The sequence below is a fragment of the Panthera pardus genome, unplaced genomic scaffold (assembly GCF_024362965.1).
Source record: "Panthera pardus isolate Hobbes unplaced genomic scaffold, ASM2436296v1 HiC_scaffold_13, whole genome shotgun sequence".
NCBI lineage: Eukaryota > Metazoa > Chordata > Mammalia > Carnivora > Felidae > Panthera > Panthera pardus.
Window position 1 is genome coordinate 199360359 of NW_026526688.1, and position 18619 is coordinate 199378977.

General features: G+C 50.0%; 1 protein-coding gene across 7 annotated transcripts in view; it reads right to left on the reverse strand.

The window, feature by feature from the left end:
* The window catches only part of EVC2 (EvC ciliary complex subunit 2), a 135301-nt gene that overhangs the window by 6446 nt on the left and 110236 nt on the right, over positions 1–18619 (reverse strand). For 6 of the 7 annotated variants that reach the window (XM_019453730.2, XM_019453732.2, XM_019453731.2 and 3 more), the window contains 3 exons: positions 13594–13821; positions 3423–3637; positions 1904–1991 (listed from right to left, as the gene is read on the reverse strand). In XM_019453730.2, coding sequence (XP_019309275.2) covers positions 1904–1991; positions 3423–3637; positions 13594–13821 — 531 coding nt within the window. The remainder of the gene's footprint in view (positions 1–1903; positions 1992–3422; positions 3638–13593; positions 13822–18619) is intronic. The other variant, XM_053901701.1, reaches the window with a different exon arrangement.

Consider the following 18619-nt stretch of genomic DNA (forward strand, 5'->3'; position numbering starts at 1 on the left):
AATTGATGTCAGTCTCCTGGTTTGATATTATATGAGTTTTGTAAGATGCAGTCATGGGGGGAAACCAGTGAAATGTGGCGGGGGGGTGGTACTGGAGCTCTCTATACTATCTTGGCAATTTCCTACCAATCTAAAATTGTTTCATATCTTTTTCCTAAAGCTTATCTATTTATTCTGAGAGAGAGAGAGAGAGAGAGAGAGAGAAGCCAAGAGAGAGGGAGAGAGAGAATCCCAGGCAGGCTCTGTGCCGTCAGCACAGAGCCCGACTTGGGACTCGATCTCATGAACCGCGAGATCATGATCGGAGCCAAACTCAAAAGGCGATGCTTAGCCAACTGAGCCACCCAAGCGCCCCTAAAATTGTGTCGAAACAAAAGGTTAAAAGAGACAGAGTATGGGTTCTGCATTCTGGCAAACCCGAGCTGGCTTCCAGCCCCACTGCACAGACGGGACTATGTGTGTCCTGGAGCAATGCCTTTATTTCTCTCTGTCCTCAGCTTCCTTATCTGTAAAGTGGGTGACAGGAAGCCTTATGGCAGAGGATTCTGTGAGCACAAAATGAGCCGGAGCGTGTAGAACCGTCCCATACTGGGGAGACGCAGACAGCAGCTCTAAACAACACTGCAGTCTGGGGGACGAAAGTCTGAGGTCACTTCCACTGGGCTACAGTCAGGATGTCAACAGGGCCCCTGCTCAGGCTCTAGGGGGGCCACACGTCTTCCTGCCTCTTCCAGGTTCTAGCTGCCACCCGCCCGCCTTGGCTCAAAGCCTTTCCGGCATCTTCAAAGTGTGTCCCTCCAACCTCTGCTTCTGTCACTGTCACCCAGCCCTCTCTTCTCACCGTGACTGCTCCTGCCTCCCTCTTACCAGGACCCTTTCCCTCCTTCCTGCATGGATTTCTGTTGTGTATTAGAGAGTGAGCCAGCAGGGGAGGGGCCGAGAGAGAGGGAGACACTGAATCCGAACCAGGCTCCAGGCTCTGAGCTGTCAGCACGGCGGGGCTCGAGCTCACGAGCCGTGAGATCTAACCTGAGCTGAAGTCGGACGCTTAACCGGCTGAGCCACCCAGGCGCCCCTCGTACACCTTTCATTTATACGCCTTGATTTATTTTCCAGCTCCTGAGAGCAATGGACTCGATCTTTTGTGTTGACTGCCGAAATCCCAGTGTCCAGGAGAGTCCCTGGTGCTTATTAGGCACACAGTGAATATTTATTCAGGAACAAAACCTCTTCAGAGGATGTCAGGGTCTTTGAAGTTAAGTGGACTCTAAGTCATGCCTTATGTGATGAAGAAAAAAATCCACTTTGTCTACAAATGGCTGTGGTCACGCTGGAGCCGCGAGGGGGTAAGGAGTTCGGTGAGGAATGCAGGTAGGGTCCCGGCCCCTCCCACAGCACAAGGAAGCCTCCCGCCTCGCTGGGTTGGAGCCCTTCGTGTCTCAGGCGGCATCCCCTTCCCATTTTATTCGCGAAGCAACGAGGCCGCGTCTTGCTTTAAAGGGAATGTGAAGCAGCATGAAATGGGAAGGCTAGAGCATTTAAAGAGAGTAAAACCTGATTTCATGGCCAGCTCTGCTCCCGGTGGCGCCTGCTCTGTGCAGGTCACATGTGTGCCAGACCGAGAAGAGGAGAGCAGAATGTCTGGGAGCCCTTTCAGTCTCGGAAAAGCAGCTGACCAGGGAGGTCGCGACTGCTGTCACCGCTGCTGCCACTGTGCCCGATGGGACGTCCTCGGCCTGCTGGCCCTGGGCCAGGCGCCTGTCATAAACCCATCCAGCAGTTCCCTGGGCTCCACTGTCACCCCCGCCATGCGTGCTACAGGTGAGGACACGAGCACTCGGAGGAACAGGTGACATGATGTGCTGACGAGGGCCGGCCCAGAGCATGGCTAACGGGGGCTCACCTGGCTGTACAGGGTCGTGAAGGTGTCAAACTCCATATTCTCCAGCAAATCTTCGAGCACGACGCTGTGGTCTCGCTCCTCCCTCCAGCTAGAGTGCAGACAAAATCTACGTGAGTCCACTTTAGTTAAAATGTGACCCTCGGAGAAGATCATCTAGTTAAATAACGATCACAAGGGGGGCCTGTGTGGCTCAGTCGGTTGAGCGTCCAACTTCGGTTCAGGTGATGATCTCGCAGTTCATGGGTTCGAGCCCCACATCGGGCTCCGTGCTGACAGCTCGGAGCCTGGAGCCTGCTTTGGATTCTGTGTCTGCGTCTCTCTCTGCCCCTCCCCCGCTTGCATTCTCTCTCTCTCTCTCTCCCCCTCTCAAAAGTAAATAAACATTTAAAAAATCATGAATCTAATCTACATTATATATTTTTAAATATCTATTAAAATAGATGGCCACAAGAGGCTAAACCTCTTCTTGCCTAGAACACTTTGCAAATAACATATTATGGAGGCCCACCAGGACAGAGGGCTCCTCAAGGGGAGAAGTTTTGTGGGAGACTTTTCTGTGGCTCTGCTGGGCCATCCGTGGTCCTGCTTGGACAAGTCTTAAGATTAGCTGTCACGCTCGAGAGAGACCAAGATCTGGGGTCCTAGCCCACCACGTTCCCTGTGTGGACATGGACCCAGAACCGTGTTGCTAGCCTGGTCCTGGCACTGGCCACAGACGCTGGTGCCACCTTTTCACGTGAGGGTCCCTCTCAGGCTTTCTGACTTCCGCACGAGAACTGCACTTTGCTGTTGTGTTTATAGGCAAGCAAAATCGGATAAATTAAACTAACCCAGAATCTCGCCACCCAGGGGTCACGTCCGTTACAATTTGGTCTGTTTCCTTCTAATTAATTTCTGCGTGTGCGTTTTCATAAAGGGAATCACACTGTGTCTATAGTTTGCACCCTGTCTTTTCCACATCAACATTCTACTCATGGCGGAAAATGACGAAGCTGTTAAAAAGTTACGTTTCCCAAGAGTTCTTGGCAAAGGCCAGTGGTCTGTTAGGGAAGAAGAATGCAAAGTGCAGCCCTAACAAAGACCGGGGTTCTGTCTGTTCCAAAGCAGGATGCAAACGGTTACGTTTACCGTGAGATCGGAGTCAGGCCTGCATTCGCTGCACTGAGTCAGGGTTTGGATAACGCGCTGTGGTTACCAACGATGCTGCCGCTGGGGGAGGCTGGGGGGAAGGGCACACGGCGATTCCCCCACACTATTTCTGCCCCTTCTTGTGAGTCTATAATTATTTAAAAGTAAAAAGTTCAAAACATATGTTCAGTAAAAACTTCAATGAAACCAAGTATAAGAAGATGTCAGGGACCAAGTGAGCTAAGTTAGCAGCAGGTGTCTGAGCGCTGGAGGATGCCTGAGACGGGAGCATGACAGCCCGGGGACCGCGTCCGGCGGAGCTGGGGGGCCGGGTGCCAACCAGGCCTACAGGGGACCGACGCCACACGGCGCCACAGGGCGCTGGGCTCACCTCTGCTGCTGGTGTTCCAGTAACTTCCGGCCCTTGCCCAGGGCTTGCTGCAGGACAGCGGAGACCTGCCGATCGGAATCCGCGTCCTCGGGCTCGTTCAGAAGCCCGGGCCCGTCGCCGGCCCACTGTTGCCGACTGGCCAGCGCCCGCTGCAGCTGCGCGGCCTCCTGGTTCGCCAGCCTGCCCTCCAGCTTCCTCCCCAGCTCCTGGAGCTCCTGTGTGCGCACAGAGGGGTGGCGGTGAGCACAAGGCAAGTGGGCCGGGGGTTACGTCCGACCTCCCGGACCCGCGTGACCTGGCCTCCCGCGCCCGTCCGGCCGTGCAAACGGCACGAACCGACTGCGACGGGACCCCTCACGCCTCCCGGCCTTTGTGCACGCGGCTCCTGACGCCTGTGGGGCCCTCCTCTGCTTGCCTGGCCAATTCTGGGTCTCCTTTCAAGCCCTGGCTCAGGAGCACTTCTTCAGTGAAGGGCTCCTGAGGTCCCTTGGAAGATACAGACTCCCCCTCTCCTAAGGCGCCCACTCACCTCCCCTGTACGACGTGCCCGTCACAGACCGAGTGTCTGGGGCCTCTCACAATTCATGTGTTGAAGCCTTAATCCCCATGGGATGGTGTTTGGGAGTGGGGCTTTGGGGAGGCATTTGGGTTTAGACGTCGTCAAAGGTAGGGCCCCATGATGGGATCAGTGTCCTAAGAAGTGGAAGGGAGACACCGGAGCCCCTAATCTCTGCCACGTGAGGAGTCACTGAGTCTGCCGGCCAGGAAGAAAGCCCCAAGCAGCAGGTGACCGCTGGCACCTTTATCTTGGACTTCCAGCCTCCAGCACCGTGAGAAAAGTGTCTGTTGCCTCAGCCCCCAGGCTATGGTGTGTTGTTATCGGGACCAAGATGCTGCCCCGTGTCTGCAGCTGCCTGAAGTCCCTGCACCTTTCTGTACAGTGTGAACCCCAGAGGGCAGGGCGACGTCCCCACCTCCCTGACTGCAGCGCTCAGCACCGTGCCTGGCGGCTGGCACCTGCCGCTGACATACGTGGGGCATCAGCACATATCCGTCCGCCCGGGGGCGAGGCCTGTACGGGGGCACAGCACCCCAACAGGACCCACAGCATGCTGGGCGCCGTGCTAAGTGCTTCCAGAGATTGGTCTCACTGAGTCCTGTAACGGCTCTATAGAATGCATAGTCTTCTTGGCTTTTTTAATTGTTTAATTTACGTCCAAGTTAGCATATCGTGCAACAATGATTTTAGGAGTAGATTCCTTAATGCCCCTTACCCATTTAGCCCCCCAGCCACAACCCCTCCAGCAACGCTCAGTTTGTTTTCCATGTTTATGAGTCTCTTCTGTTTTGTCCCCCTCCCTGTTTTTATATTATTTTTGTCTCCCTTCCCTTATGTTCATCTGTTTTGTCTCTTAAAGTCCTCATATGAGTGAAGTCATATGATTTTTGTCTTTCTCTGGCTAATTTCACTGAACATAATACCCTCTTGTTCCATCCACGTAGTTGCAAATGGCAAGATTCCATTCTTTTTGATTGCCGAGTAATACTCTGTTGTATATATATATTCCACATTTTCTTTATCCATTCATCCATCGATGGACATTTGGGCTCTTTCCATACTTTGGCTCTTGTCGATAGCGCTGCTATAAACATGGGGGTGCATGTGCCCCTTCGAAACAGCACACCTGCATCCTTTGGATAAATACCTAGTAATGTAATTGCTGGGTCATAGGGTAGTTGTATTTTTAGTTTTTTGAGGAACCTCCATACTGTTTTCCAGAGTGGCTACACCAGCTTGCATTCCCACCAGCAGTGCAAGAGATCCTCTCTCTCCGCATCCTCGCCAACACCTGTTGTTGCCTGAGTTGTTCATGTTAGCCATTCTGCCAGGTGCGAGGTGGTATCTCAGTGTGGTTTTGATCTGTACTTCCCTGATGATGAGTGATATGGAGCATTTTTTCATGTGTCGGTTGGCCATCTGGATGTCTTTTTTGGAGAAGTGTCTATTCGTGTCTTTTGCCCATTTCTTCACTGGACTATTTGTTTTTTGGGTGTTGAGCTTGATAAGTTCTTTATAGAGTTTGGATACTAAGCCTTTATCTGATATGTCGTTTGCAAATATCTTCTCCCGTTCTGTCGGTTGCCTTTTAGTTTGGCTGATTGTTTCCTTCACCGTGCAGAAGCTTTTTATCTTGATGAGGTCCCAGTAGTTCATTTGTGCTTTTGTTTCCCTTGCCTCCGGAGACGTGTCGAGTAAGAAGTTGCTGCAGCCGAGGTCAAAGGTTTTTTCCTGCTTTCTCCTTGAAGATTTTGATGGCTTCCCATCTTACATTGAGGTCTTTCATCCGTTTTGAGTTTATTTTTGTGTATGATGTAAGAAAGCGGTCCAGGTTCGTACTTCTGCCTGTCGCTGTCCAGTTTTCCCAGCACCACTTGCTGAAGAGACTGTCTTTATTCCATTGGATATCCTTTCCTGCTTTGTCAAAGATTGGTTGGCCATACGTTTGTGGGTCCATTTCTGAGTTCTCTATTCTGTTCCATTGATAGGGGGTCTGTTTTTCTGCCATAAGTAATGCATAGTCTTATTTTCCCCATTATGGACAAGGAAGTTAAGGCAGATGAGTTAAAGCAAGCTTCTGTTTCATGCAGTAATTAAGTGGCAGAGACAGAATTTGAGGCCAGGCCAGGGGAATCCAGGGTCTGTGTCCTTAATCATTGGCTAATCTGCCTCTCATTGGCCGAACAGAAGAAATCTGCATTCTTAGGCCACCAGAGTCGGATAATCTGGCTACAAGAGACTGTCTACAGCTCAGTGGGTAAGGGGCACAGGGGACACTGGAAGGTCCCACGACTCGTAGAAGGCAGGCACCTTGAATCCGTTACTCGGCAGATAGGCCAGTGTTCTAAGTGGGGTTGGAGGGTAAGGCTGGGCTTTAGTCCTAAGGGGCCTCGGATGGGCTCCATGAGACAATGGTGGTCCATCATCTTCCTAAAGTGAGTGTCAAAGAGTCTGCCTTCCTAATGAGGAGCCAAAGTTTGCATCTAATTTTCAAAAGGTTCTCAAAGCACCCCCCCCCCCACTTCCAGCTCAGAAATACTCAAGAACTAAGAGAGAAGAAGAAAGGGCCAGAGAGGTAAACCAAAGGCAAAGTGTGGTGAGCACTTGGGTTTTGCCCGCCAGGGCCATGGAAGACTTTGGACACTTCCGAGGAGGGTCCTCTAACGCGCGCAGGTTTCTAACTATGGCCATCCATCTCGTCGCAGCATCCCATATGGAAAGAGAAACCAGCCCAGAGCTTCCAACAGCGTTAATGGGTATCCGACAGTCTGTTGAGTCAGCACATCTGGAGCCTGGTCCCGGACCAGACTCTCACTGAGACGCCGGCCCCGGCCACCACATGGGGAAGGAAGGCTCGAACCCGCCCCTGCCTGTCTCTCCACGGCATGAGAAGAGCACAGAGAGCGCCACACGTGTTTTCCAAGACCAGGTCACAGAACGTGAATGGACTGTGCCCTAAAGGTTGTAACTGCTATTGTCCAGTTCTCCCAGAGGCCGCTCCGTCCCCCCAAACGCCTTCCGCCACCCGTCCGCCCACCTGCCACTTTGCCCAAATGGAATCCAAGGCTCGGTTCTGGGGCGGTCTTCCCTCATGCCCGCTCTCCTTACTGAAGTTGAATTGCTGAGGGCAGGGAGCACAGGGCCTGGCTGGTAGAAGGAACAACGGTCAGCATCAGCATCACTGTCTTCATTATTCATAATAGTAATAATGGCAGCAGCACGTACCCGACGCGTACATGGCCAGACGCGATTCGGTACAAGGTAGGAGGGTGCTATCACGCCATTAGAGATAAGGTGGCGGACGCACAGAGAGTATAGGAAAATCTCCCTGAAGGCACAGAGCTGCCTGGGCGCCACGCTGAGGGGTGATGTCACGTTGTTCTGACTCTGGGCCGTACCCCCCAGCTCGGTTTCTCTGGGACCCACTCCACAGGTATCTGCTGAAGGAATGGGGAGATGGATAGACAACGAGATGATAGACAGACAGACTGACAGACACGTCCAGGCCTTTCGTTGGGCACCGGAGATCAGGAGTGCATGAGACACGGCCCCCAGACTCTGGGAACTAGCAGTCCAGTGTGGGAGACAGCTGTGCGGTTATAGGGACAGGAAGCAGACATCATCTGCTATCGCCGAGACTCAGGAGGGAGGACGTGGGAGCGCAAAGCTGAAAGAGACCAACTCTGCCCAAGGGAATCACGGGTGGCTTCACAGAGGAGGCAACATGTGGCTTGTCTCAGAAGATGGATAGGAGCTTGCAAAGGGGCGAAGAAGCCAGACAGAGGTGATTCAGAGGAACAGAGGCCTGAATGTCTCTCAAGTGTGCAGAAGCAACAGAAAGTCCAGAGGTTTGAAATGCGGGGTCCGTCCCCAAGTGGTGGAAATGAGGCATTTATTTATTTATTTATTTATTTATTTATTTATTTATTTAATAAATGTTTACTTACTTATTTTGAGAGAGAAAGAGAGAGAGAGCACGAGCAATGGAAGGGCAGAGAGAGGCGGAGTGAGAGAGAATCCCGAGCAGGCTCCACACTGTCGGCATAGAGCCCGATTCGGAGCTCGATCCCACAACCCTGGGACCATGACCTGAGCTGAAAACCAGGAGTCAGAGGCTCAACAGACTGAGCCACCCAGGCACCCTGAGGTGAGGTTTTTAAATACAGAGCTGGGGTGGGGCTGTCAATGATCGGTTTTATGTTTCAGAGATTCCTTGGCTGCAGGGTGGAGGGGACCAGAGTAGGGAGAGGGAGGGGGGTGGAAACTGATGTGCGTACAGGAGCCGGGCTTTGCGGGAGAAGGGGTAAGCCCCACTTGCCAGCTGCTGGAGCTTGGTGAAATGATGTAACCTTCCTGAGCCTCTAGAATGGGTAGAATTGGGTATAAGAGCATCATGGGGTTGGGACACCTGGGTGGCTCAGTCGGTTGAGGGTCCGACTTTGGCTCAGGTCTGCTGTCAGCACAGAGCCCGACGTGGGGCTCGAACCCACGAACCTTGAGATCATGACCTGAGCCGGAGCCCGATGCTTAACCGACTGAGCCACCCAGGTGCCCCAGGAAACATTTTTAGACAATGCATCATGGGATTGACAGAAGGTTCAAACACTTAACAGGATGCTTTGGACTTAACGAGAGCTCGATTAATGTGAGCGACTTACCAGTAGTGTTATTTTTCTTTTTCATGCCTAGATTCATGCCAGCAGTGAAGCTGGGCGGCAGACGTCAGAAGTGAGGGAAAGAAAACAGTTCAGGCAGAATCCGCAGGCTGGGTGATTGACAGCAAGAGGGCAGTAAGCCAGAGCATGAACAGAGGAAGACACCGGCTTCAGACTTGGAAGAAGGGAAACACAGCAATTTAAGCTACGGTGTGAACTCGGTGGGTACAGTCAGTCCGGGGTCCCATGATCTGTGCCGAGGAAGTCCGTCCTATGCAGACTTGCCCGTTCCGCCACTTGCCTCCGTGATTCAATTATGCCTCGTGTGCGTTCCCATTTCACAAGCTAAGTCTAAATCTTCCATCCAAGGAGGTGCACCTGATACACGATACACTTTTCTTAGGACTCATTTCTTTCACAGCATTTCATGCCATGCTTTTTTTTTTTTAAGTCCCCTGAGGGTTTAACAGCTTAGAAGCCCATTCACCAGGGAAAGCGGTTTTGACAGAATGATCCACTGTGGAATGAAAGTCTAATATCTGGAGCCAAACAACAGGTTTGTCTCCCCTCCAAACGGAAATCGAGAAAACGCTGGCATCACATCCATTGCCTTACCACCAACTTCATAATTACATCATCTGACTCAGGACCCGTGGTTCCAGTTCGGGATACCCAACTCTTGCAAACACATTCAAGAATAAGGAAGCTTTGGTGCTACCCCGAAAGGCTGTGAGATAAACAGAAAATGTAAGCGTCACATCCAACCCTATGACTACAGAAATCAGGGTGGTCTCAGATAAAAAGAGCCACCGAGCATCTCAGGGCTGAGTTGACGGGCTGCCCAGGGCACCCAGAAGGAGCAGACACAATGTGAACCGAACACCAGAGGCTCTTCATATCTACTCTGCCCCTAATCGAGAGACGACCTTGACCTGCCCCTCCTCCGAAGGCTTCGCATCCTTCACCTATAATTCAGGGCCATGCCCATCACCCCTCAGCCATACTTGCTGTGGATTTTGGGGAAATACCCTGTGCAGATCCCCTCCTGTCACTAATTTGCCAAGAAGTTTTTGTCTGTTACACTGAGACGATCGTGCGAGTTTTTTCTTTTCTCCTTTAATCTGCTAATCTGGCAAACTTTGTAAATGGAGATTTTAAGGTTAAACCGACCTTCTATTCCTGGGAAAAACTGAACCTGGCCATGCTGTACTCATTATTTCATGGCTGGCTGGCCTATGTTAATTTTTGTTTACAAACTGTACATCCAAGTTTGCAAGTAAGGGTGAAGGGTTCGTTGTTCTCATACTACCCATGTCTGGTTTCGGTGTAAAGGTTGTCTGTCTGAGCTTCACAAAATGAGGAATAGTCCCTATTTTTCTAACACCAGGAATATTGTGTAGATGAGGTGGAAAAGTTTGTTGGAGCTCACCTATAAAACTATCGGGGTAGGTGTATTTTTGAGTGTCTTAGAAGACTTATTAATTACTGAATCAATTTCTTTCATGGCAATAGGATTATAAATAGACTTCTACCTGAGTCAATTTTGATGATTTACATTTTTCTAGAAATTCTTCCATTTTATTTCAGTTTGCAAGTCTATCTACATGAAATTGTTGGTAGAGTTTTGTTTTTAAAAACTCTACTTCATCTATAGTTATGTTGCTTTTCATTATTTACTTGTCCCAGGGGTGCCTGGGTGGCTCAGGTGGTTGAGCATCCCGACTTCAGCTCAGGTCATGATCCTGTGGTTTGTGAGTTCGAGCCCCACGTCGGGCTCTGTGCTGACAGCTCAGAGCCTGGAGCCTGCTTCGGATTCTGTGTCTCCCTCTCTCTGCTCCTCCCCACTTACACTGTTTCTCTCTCTCTCTCTCTCTCTCTCTCTCTCTCTCAAAAATAAATAAACATTTAAAAATAAATTAAATAAATAAATACATACATACATATAATATTATTTACTCATCCCTTATCTCTTTTTTAAATGGTCACTTGTGTCAGAGCTTTGTATATTTTATTAGACTTTTTTTCCCCCAGAAAATTCACCTCTTCTCTTTATTGATCTTTTCTATCACAGTTTTGTTTGGTTGGATTTTGGCAGTTTTAAAAATTTTATTTATGCAACCTTCCTTCCTTCTTTCTACAGATTAATTTGTCACTGTTACCCTCTAGCTTTCTATATGATTGTAATTGTGAACTTTTCTTCTCTAATTTAAGTTTAGAGCATTCATTTCTCTTAGAGCTGAAAAGCTGCGTTAGCCAAATCCCACAAATTTTGATCTGTTTTATTTACATTATTACATTATTTTTCTGTTCTACAGTTTTAGAAGTTTCCATTATGATTTCTTTGACCAATGACTTATTCAGAGGTAAGTTTTAAAACTTCCAAAGTATGGGCTTGGAGTAATGACCTTTTCTTAAGTGGATTTAAACCTAATTGGTCTTTTCTTTCAAAAAGGTGGTCAAAATGATATTATATAGTCGTTTCCTTAACTGTTCCAACGTGTGCTGCAGAAGAAGATGTGTTTGTTAATTGCCAGCTGTAAGATTCTGTAGGTGCACATTAAATACAGACTGATGAATGGGTTATTCAGTTCATTGGTATCTTTCCCTGTGTCTCGTCTGATCGCCCACAGAAAGAGGGGGGTGTGCAGAAACCCCTCACTATCACGAACGACTCATCAATGGTCTATCAAGTTTTCTTTTCATTATCTTGGGTCTTCTATCACATATACGCAACTGGAGACTTGCTTTGCTCTCCAGGTGAATGAAACTTTAAAATCATTTTGGTAGCACCCTTAATTTTTAAGGCAATGTCATAAATCGTGATTTTATAGTCTAGGCTGCTAATCCGAGCATCCGACGTCTTTAGGGATTTTAATCTGTTGGGTTTTGTTTCTCCGACACATACATCATCTCGTCTTGCTTACGTGTTAGGGGACTCCGAAATTCAATTGAGAATACTTATTTGGCTGAAATTTATCTGTGAAAATCCCGAGTTGCCCAGATTGAGGCTATTTTTCTCTAGAGAAGATGTGCCGTGGCTTTGGCCATGCACCAGAGGCGTCATTCAACCTACAGCCATTTTATTTTATTCTATTTTTTTATATGAAATTTATTGTCAAATTGGTTTCCATACAGCCAGGGCTCCTCCCAACAGGTGCCCTCCTCCATGCCCAGCACCCACTTTCCCCTCCCTCCCACCCCCCCCCCCAACCCTCAGTTTGTTCTGTTTTTAAGAGTCTCTTATGGTTTGGCTCCCTCCCTCTCTTTTTTTCCCCCTTCCCCTCCCCCATGGTCTTCTGTTAAGTTTCTCAGGATCCACATAAGAGTGAAAACATATGGTATCTGTCCTTCTCTGTCTGACTTATTTCACTTAGCATCACACTCTCCAGTTCCATCCACGTTGCTACAAAAGGCCGTATTTCATTCCTTCTCATTGCCATGTAGTATTCCATTGTATATATAAACCACTTTAATTTAATGTATCAGCTTAGAGATTTCCTGACTGGAGGGCTAAAGTATTTTTGGATTCCTTCCTCACAGCAGCAAGAGCCTTTGACTACAAATTCATGGGGAGACTCCCCTCCACCCCACCCCACCCCCACCCCCAGAGCAGGGCTGGGGAAGGGAGGGAAGGACAGGTTTCCCTGGTAACACCTTTGACAGCAGGTGACTTTCTCTTCCCACCCCCTCACTGGGTGTCCTACCTCCTCGAACACCCCCAGCCTCATCTCCTGTCTCCCCCAAATGAACCCCAAATCCCTGGGTTGTAGGTTTCGGTCTTTTCCCCTGGATCTGAGCCTCTGGATTTGCCTTCCCCAGGATATCCTTGGCCTTTGGGAATTTTCCACATTCTCTTGTGAACTCACAAAGCACTAAGAAGTATGCTCATTTTTATTTATTTAGCATCCAGATGTTTTGTGCTGGAATGCCAACGTTTCCACATCTTTCTATCCCTAACAGAAATCAACGTCATAATTGTGGTCACAGTGCAGGACGCATGATGTTTATGGGAAAAGTAGTTCTGGACTCTTCAGAATCTAATGTTATTTATGACTTTTAACCCCCACCGGCAAGATCAAGGTGGACAGTCCATGAACGTGACCTAGAGAGTTTAAGTCAGAAACAGACTGCATTCCGCTCCTGGCATTTCTTTATTAGCCGCGTGGACTTCACAAAGAACTTGATATGCCACCTGCCGGGATCTCAATTTCTCTACCCGAGAACTGAACAGCAGTACCTACTTCACAGCACAGTGCTATAACTAAGCAATATAACGTGTGACAGGGACCATAAAGGTCCAGCAGTAAGACCGCAACTTACACTCAATCGCGCTTAACGCGTCATTTTTAGATGCATGCGTACGAACTCTTAACGCTCAAATGAGAGTATGCCCATTCACAGCTTGTTAGCGCTTTTGCTCGCATATACTCAATAAGCCTGAATTCCTTTTCCTCTCCAGAGGTAGGATAATAACATACGAAATTCTAAAACACTCTCCTCAAGGATCTAAGGTTAGTCCTCAGTTACTTCCATGGCTTTTGTTTTATGAATACACCTCTCGCACCTTGAAAAAAACGCGGCGTGCGGGAATAACCGTACAAATGTGATCATAAACGTAAACAACAGTGCAGTATTTCATTGCATCTAGGGCGCCGTTAATTGAAAGCCACACTGTTATTTTTCACGGCTCTGTGACGGAGCTCCTGATGCTGCTGTGGATGTGGGAGACGCATCCCGGTGTCAGAGGTGTTAAAAACGTTGTAATTCAAAAGGTTACTTCTCAGGGGCAAGGCAATCGAGCAGCCTCGGGGTTGTAAGTTCCCTCACTTAGTCCTCACTGCGACCCTGAAGCATACACAGGGCAGGCGACCACCCACTTGCCGGCGGGGGGTGGCAGGGGAGCCAGAGGAGCCCATCCCCGATCGTCCCCTCTTCCTTCCCGAGCCCCCGCGCTCACCGGGCTGTGCGACCCCAGGATCTGCTCGCAGGCCAGCTTCGTCAGGGTCTCCGACTCGCTCAGCTCCTCCAAGAGCAGGTCCTGGACGCTCAGGAGGGCGGTGTAAGCCCACAGGGTCTTGGCTATCCTGGCGGCCTTCTGGAACTGCAGGGAGGCGAGGGACTCCGCGAAGCGTGCCTCCTGGGCCTCCAGATGCTGCACGCGTTCCCGGAGCAGCTCCCCGCGGACCTGGGGACGGCAGGCCACAAGCCACACAGGTGAGTGGCGGGGGGTGTGGAGAGAGGACTTCCAGACAGCAGCCCGCTAGGCTGAGCTCAAGCGCCCATTCACTGGGGGTGGGGGTGGGGGGGCTCGGGAAGGGCCTCCACGACTTGCAAAGAAGCAAGCACTGGGAGGTGCAGCGTGCAATTTAGGACCACGGGGTGTCTCTGTTTGCAAACACTCGCCTCGCTGGGGCTTCTGGAGTCTGGCCGTTCCCTCCACATTTATCTCTCTGGAAGGTGCAGGGAATTACGTGGCTACCCAGCGTGAAATCCCATCCAGAGGATGAAAGTTTAAACTTCGGAACAGGCTCTGAGCCCCTTCCCACCCCGCTCCCAGCAGAGGTACGCCTGCAAAGTCTCATCTGTTCCTCTGCTCCCCCCACCACACCCCTGGGACTCCACCCTTCCCGGGTGCCTGGGGGCTCCCCGCGGGACTGAAATGCCCGGCATCCTCGTCTTCCTGAAGATCCTCTATTTGTCCTTCCGTCCCCGGTTCCAACCACTGTGTTAGAAGTGTCCTCACCGAGCACATGCTTGTCACTCTCGTCTCTGCCTTTCCTCCTCCCGCTGGCCCTCACCGCACCGTTGACCCAGCGGGGACCCGAGCCCCTCGGGGGGAGGGCCCAGCACCTGAGGGGCTCCAGAAACCCCAGACAAGGGAATGCATCCACTCCCCTGGGTCCCACAACCAAGCAGTTCATTCTGACATCAGTGTGTCTTCTCTATGTCCCCACTGCCTCTTCTCCTTTCTCCAGAAAAGATGCCACATGAACAAGGGGGCCTGATGCTTCTCACACGTGGCCCCCCGAGCCCCTGATGGCAGCTCCCTTTAATGTGCACCCCCTCCCCTCACAGGGACGCCACAAGCCAAAAAGCGGCCTGCTTGAACACGTGTCTTGGTGAAGTCTTTCCTTTAATCTTTAAACGTGTGTGGAATTTCGGGGCGCCTGGGGTGGCTCAGTCGGTTAAGCGTCCGACTCTTGGTTTTGGCGCAGGTCATGATCTCACGGTTAATAAGTTTGAGCCCCGCGTCGGGCCCTGCGCAGACAGCACAGAGCCTGCTTGGGAACCTCTCTCTCCCCCTCTGTCTCTGCTCCTCTCCCACTTGCCCACACACACACTCTCTCTCAAAATAAATACATAAACTTTAAAAAGTTACTTAAAAAAAAAAAGCGCGTGTGGAATTTCATTGCAAAACCAAAGGTAAACGTAACCCAGATACGGACGGGGTATCACACAGCCTTAAAAGGAAAGGAAATTCTGACACAGGCTACGATTTGGAGGACGGCGTGCTCCGTGACATAGGCCAGTTACAAAAGGACAGACACTGTAGGATTCCTAGAGCAGTCAAGTCCATAGACACAGAAAGCAGATGATGTGTGCCAGGGGCTGGGGGCAGCAGACACGGGGAGTTGGTGTTTCGTGGGGACAGAGGTTCAGTTTGGGAAGACGGATGGCGGGGACGCTTTGCACAACAGGGTGAACGTACTGCATGGCACTGGCCTGTGTGAGCAGAAGCGGTTAAGACAGTAAGTCTCACGTCATCTATATTTTACCACAATAAGAAATATTGAAAAACTTTGTGGAATTCTGTTTTCTGCCATGTCACCGATTTTTTAAAAATTTTTCATGCTTATTTTATTTTTGAGAGAAAGAGACAGAGTGCAAGTGGGGGAGGGGCAGAGAGAGAGGGAGACCCAGAATCCGAAGCAGGCTCCGGGCTCCCAGCCGTCAGCACAGAGCCCGATGCGGGGCTCGAACCCACGGACGGCAAGATCATGACCTGAGCTGAAGTCGGTCACTTAAGCGACTGAGCCACCCGGGCGCCCCTTCATGTAACCTATTTTTAATATTCATCTGTTTATGTTCGGAGAGGTCTCGGGTGGCTGACACAGGGAAGAATACTTATGTGATGTGGGGGCCGGCGGAGGATGCCGACCCCGGATCTCCCGTGGCTGCACAGCCCCACCATGTCCATCCACGTGTCCCTCGGAAGCAGACAAGGCCCAGTTTGAAAAGCACAGATTTCACCTCTACAACCTGACCTTCGGGAAGAAGTCTGATGGGGGTGGAGAGGGAAGAAGTCCCCCAAAGGAACAAATGGACAGCTTGCCGGCTGGGGAAGAAACTTCTGTCTGGGGGGCCCTACAAACGCTTCTTGGAGAGGCAGGGCCTCTGACCAGCCTCAGAGAACGGAGAGGAGCCACCAACGGAAGGCAGGGTCTGCAAAGATACACAGTATAGGCACCTGCATATCTGGTTCACGGCAACGCCCACAAACATCGGGGGCCAGAGGCAAGAAGACACAGAAGTATGGCAGACAGACAGAGCTGGTCTGGAAGACAGACGTTCATTTCCCTGCTCGAACGGGAACAAGAAGCCTCGTTCTCAAGAGGGTCCTACTAGACCCCCACCTTGCCCTCATGTGGACAACCAGGTGACAGTCACCTGCCCACTGGGTTGGCTGGCAGTCACACCCAGCCTGAGGCGTCCACACAGTTCATGCGGTGCCCCCACGTCCCTCCAAGACTGGGCAAAGCCTCGGGAGAGTGGGACCCAAGAGCCGTGTCTGATGGCTTCTTCGTGGGGACGCGGGGTCTCTAACGTGCTTCAAGGATCTTCCCAGTCTTCCTGCAAATGCCTTTGTCCCACAGCTACTTTCTTCCTGCAAGTCTGCAGACAGAAAATCCATTTATGCTTTCATTCATCAATCCAAAAACTGACCAATGAGCACCAAGTAGGTATCATATAAAGGAATGGGTGATGCACTTAGGAGAGGGGGCGGGGGTAGAGAAGAGGTGAAGATGAGTGAGACAAGAATCTGACCCTGAAAGAGCTCCCAACTGAGGACCCAAGTAGGCACAGGGGTGAAGGGGGGCCAAGGGCTCCAGAGCCAGAGGCCCGAGTACGGTTTCCAGTTCTGTCACTTACTGTCACTCACTAGCTCGTGACTTTGGGCAAATTCATTCAGCTGCGTATGACTCTATTTCCTCATCTGTAAAATGGGAATAATAATACCTCCCCACGCATGGGTTTTTTTAAAAAAAGCTTTACTGAGGTATAATTGCCATACGATAGGCTGCACATATTTATTTTTTTATTTTTTATTTTTTTATTATATGAAATTTATTGTCAAATTAGTTTCCATACAACACCCAGTCCTCATCCCAAAAGATGCCCTCTTCAATGCCCATCACCTCCCCTCCCCTCCCTCCCACCCCCCATCCACCCTCAGTTTGTTCTCAGCTTTTAAGAGTCTCTTATGCTTTGGCTCTCTCTCCCACTCTAACTTCTTTTTCTTCTTTTTTTCCTTCCTCTCCCCCATGGGTTTCTGTTAAGTTTCTCAGGATCCACATAAGAGTGAAACCATATGGTATCTGTCTGTCTCTGTATGGCTTATTTCACTTAGCATCACACTCTCCAGTTCCATCCACGTTGCTACAAAGGGCCAGATTTCGTTCTTTCTCATTGCCACGTAGTATTCCATTGTGTATATAAACCACAATTTCTTTACCCATTCATCAGTTGATGGACATTTAGGCTCTTTCCATAATTTGGCTATTGTTGAGAGTGCTGCTATAAACATTGGGGCACGAGTACCCCTATGCATCAGTACTCCTGTATTCCTTGGGTAAATTCCTAGCAGTGCTCCTGCTGGGTCATAGGGTAGGTCTATTTTTAACTTTTTGAACAACCTCCCCACTTTTTTCCAGAGCGGCTGCACCAGTTTGCATTCCCACCAACAGTGCAAGAGGGCTCCCGTTTCTCCACGGCCTCTCCAGCATCTATAGTCTCCTGATTGGTTCATTTTGGCCACTCTGACTGGTGTGAGGTGATATCTGAGTGTGGTTTTGATTTGTATTTCCCTGATGAGGAGCGACGTTGAGCATCTTTTCATGTGCCTGTTGGCCATCTGGATGTCTTCTTTGGACAAGTGTCTAGTCATGTTTTCTGCCCGTTTCTTCACTAGATTATTTGTTTTTCGGGTGTAGAGTTTGATGAGCTCTTTATAGATTTTGGATACTAGCCCTTTGTCCGATATGTCATTTGCAAATATCTTTTCCCATTCCGTTAGTTGCCTTTTAGTTTTGTTGATTGTTCCCTTTGCTGTGCAGAAGCTTTTTATCTTCATGAGGTCCCAATAGTTCATTTTTGCTTTTAATTCCCTTGCCTTTGGGGATGAGGCTGCACATATTTAAAGGCCACAGTCTGATTAAACGGTGACATATTTACACACCCCGAGGAAGTGGGAAGGGCTATGGCAAACCTACGGAGAGTTCCTCGAGAGGAATAACACGAGTGATGGGCAGGTGACCCAGAAAGGGAGGAGCGGTGCCCTTCTCCCACACCTGCCATGAGCTCAGATTTCCTGTCACCGTGACCTCCGAACGGCCTCCTTTGGCCCCATCCTTGGATGGGTGGTGGCCCAAATATCCTGAAAGCCGTGTCTCCTGCAGAAGGGCAGGGCAGGGTGAGGCGGCCATGAGGGTATCTTGAGGTTTTTTTACGCAAATTCAAACCTAAAACGTGGGGGCAGCGTAAAGCTTTTCGTGTGTGCTGCACGAACCACGTGGACAGCGTAATTAAGACAAGAAAGATTCTCCAAAATCCTTTTCTTCTCTTTGGAAAGTTTACTTTGTTAATTCCAGCACCATAAGCATGTGCCTGCAGGGAGGGATTCCATCCTTGTCTAAAAAAGGCTCTGGGAAAGGATACGGGTTTGCATTTCTGTGACAAGTTTCATTAAATATTCAGGCTACCTA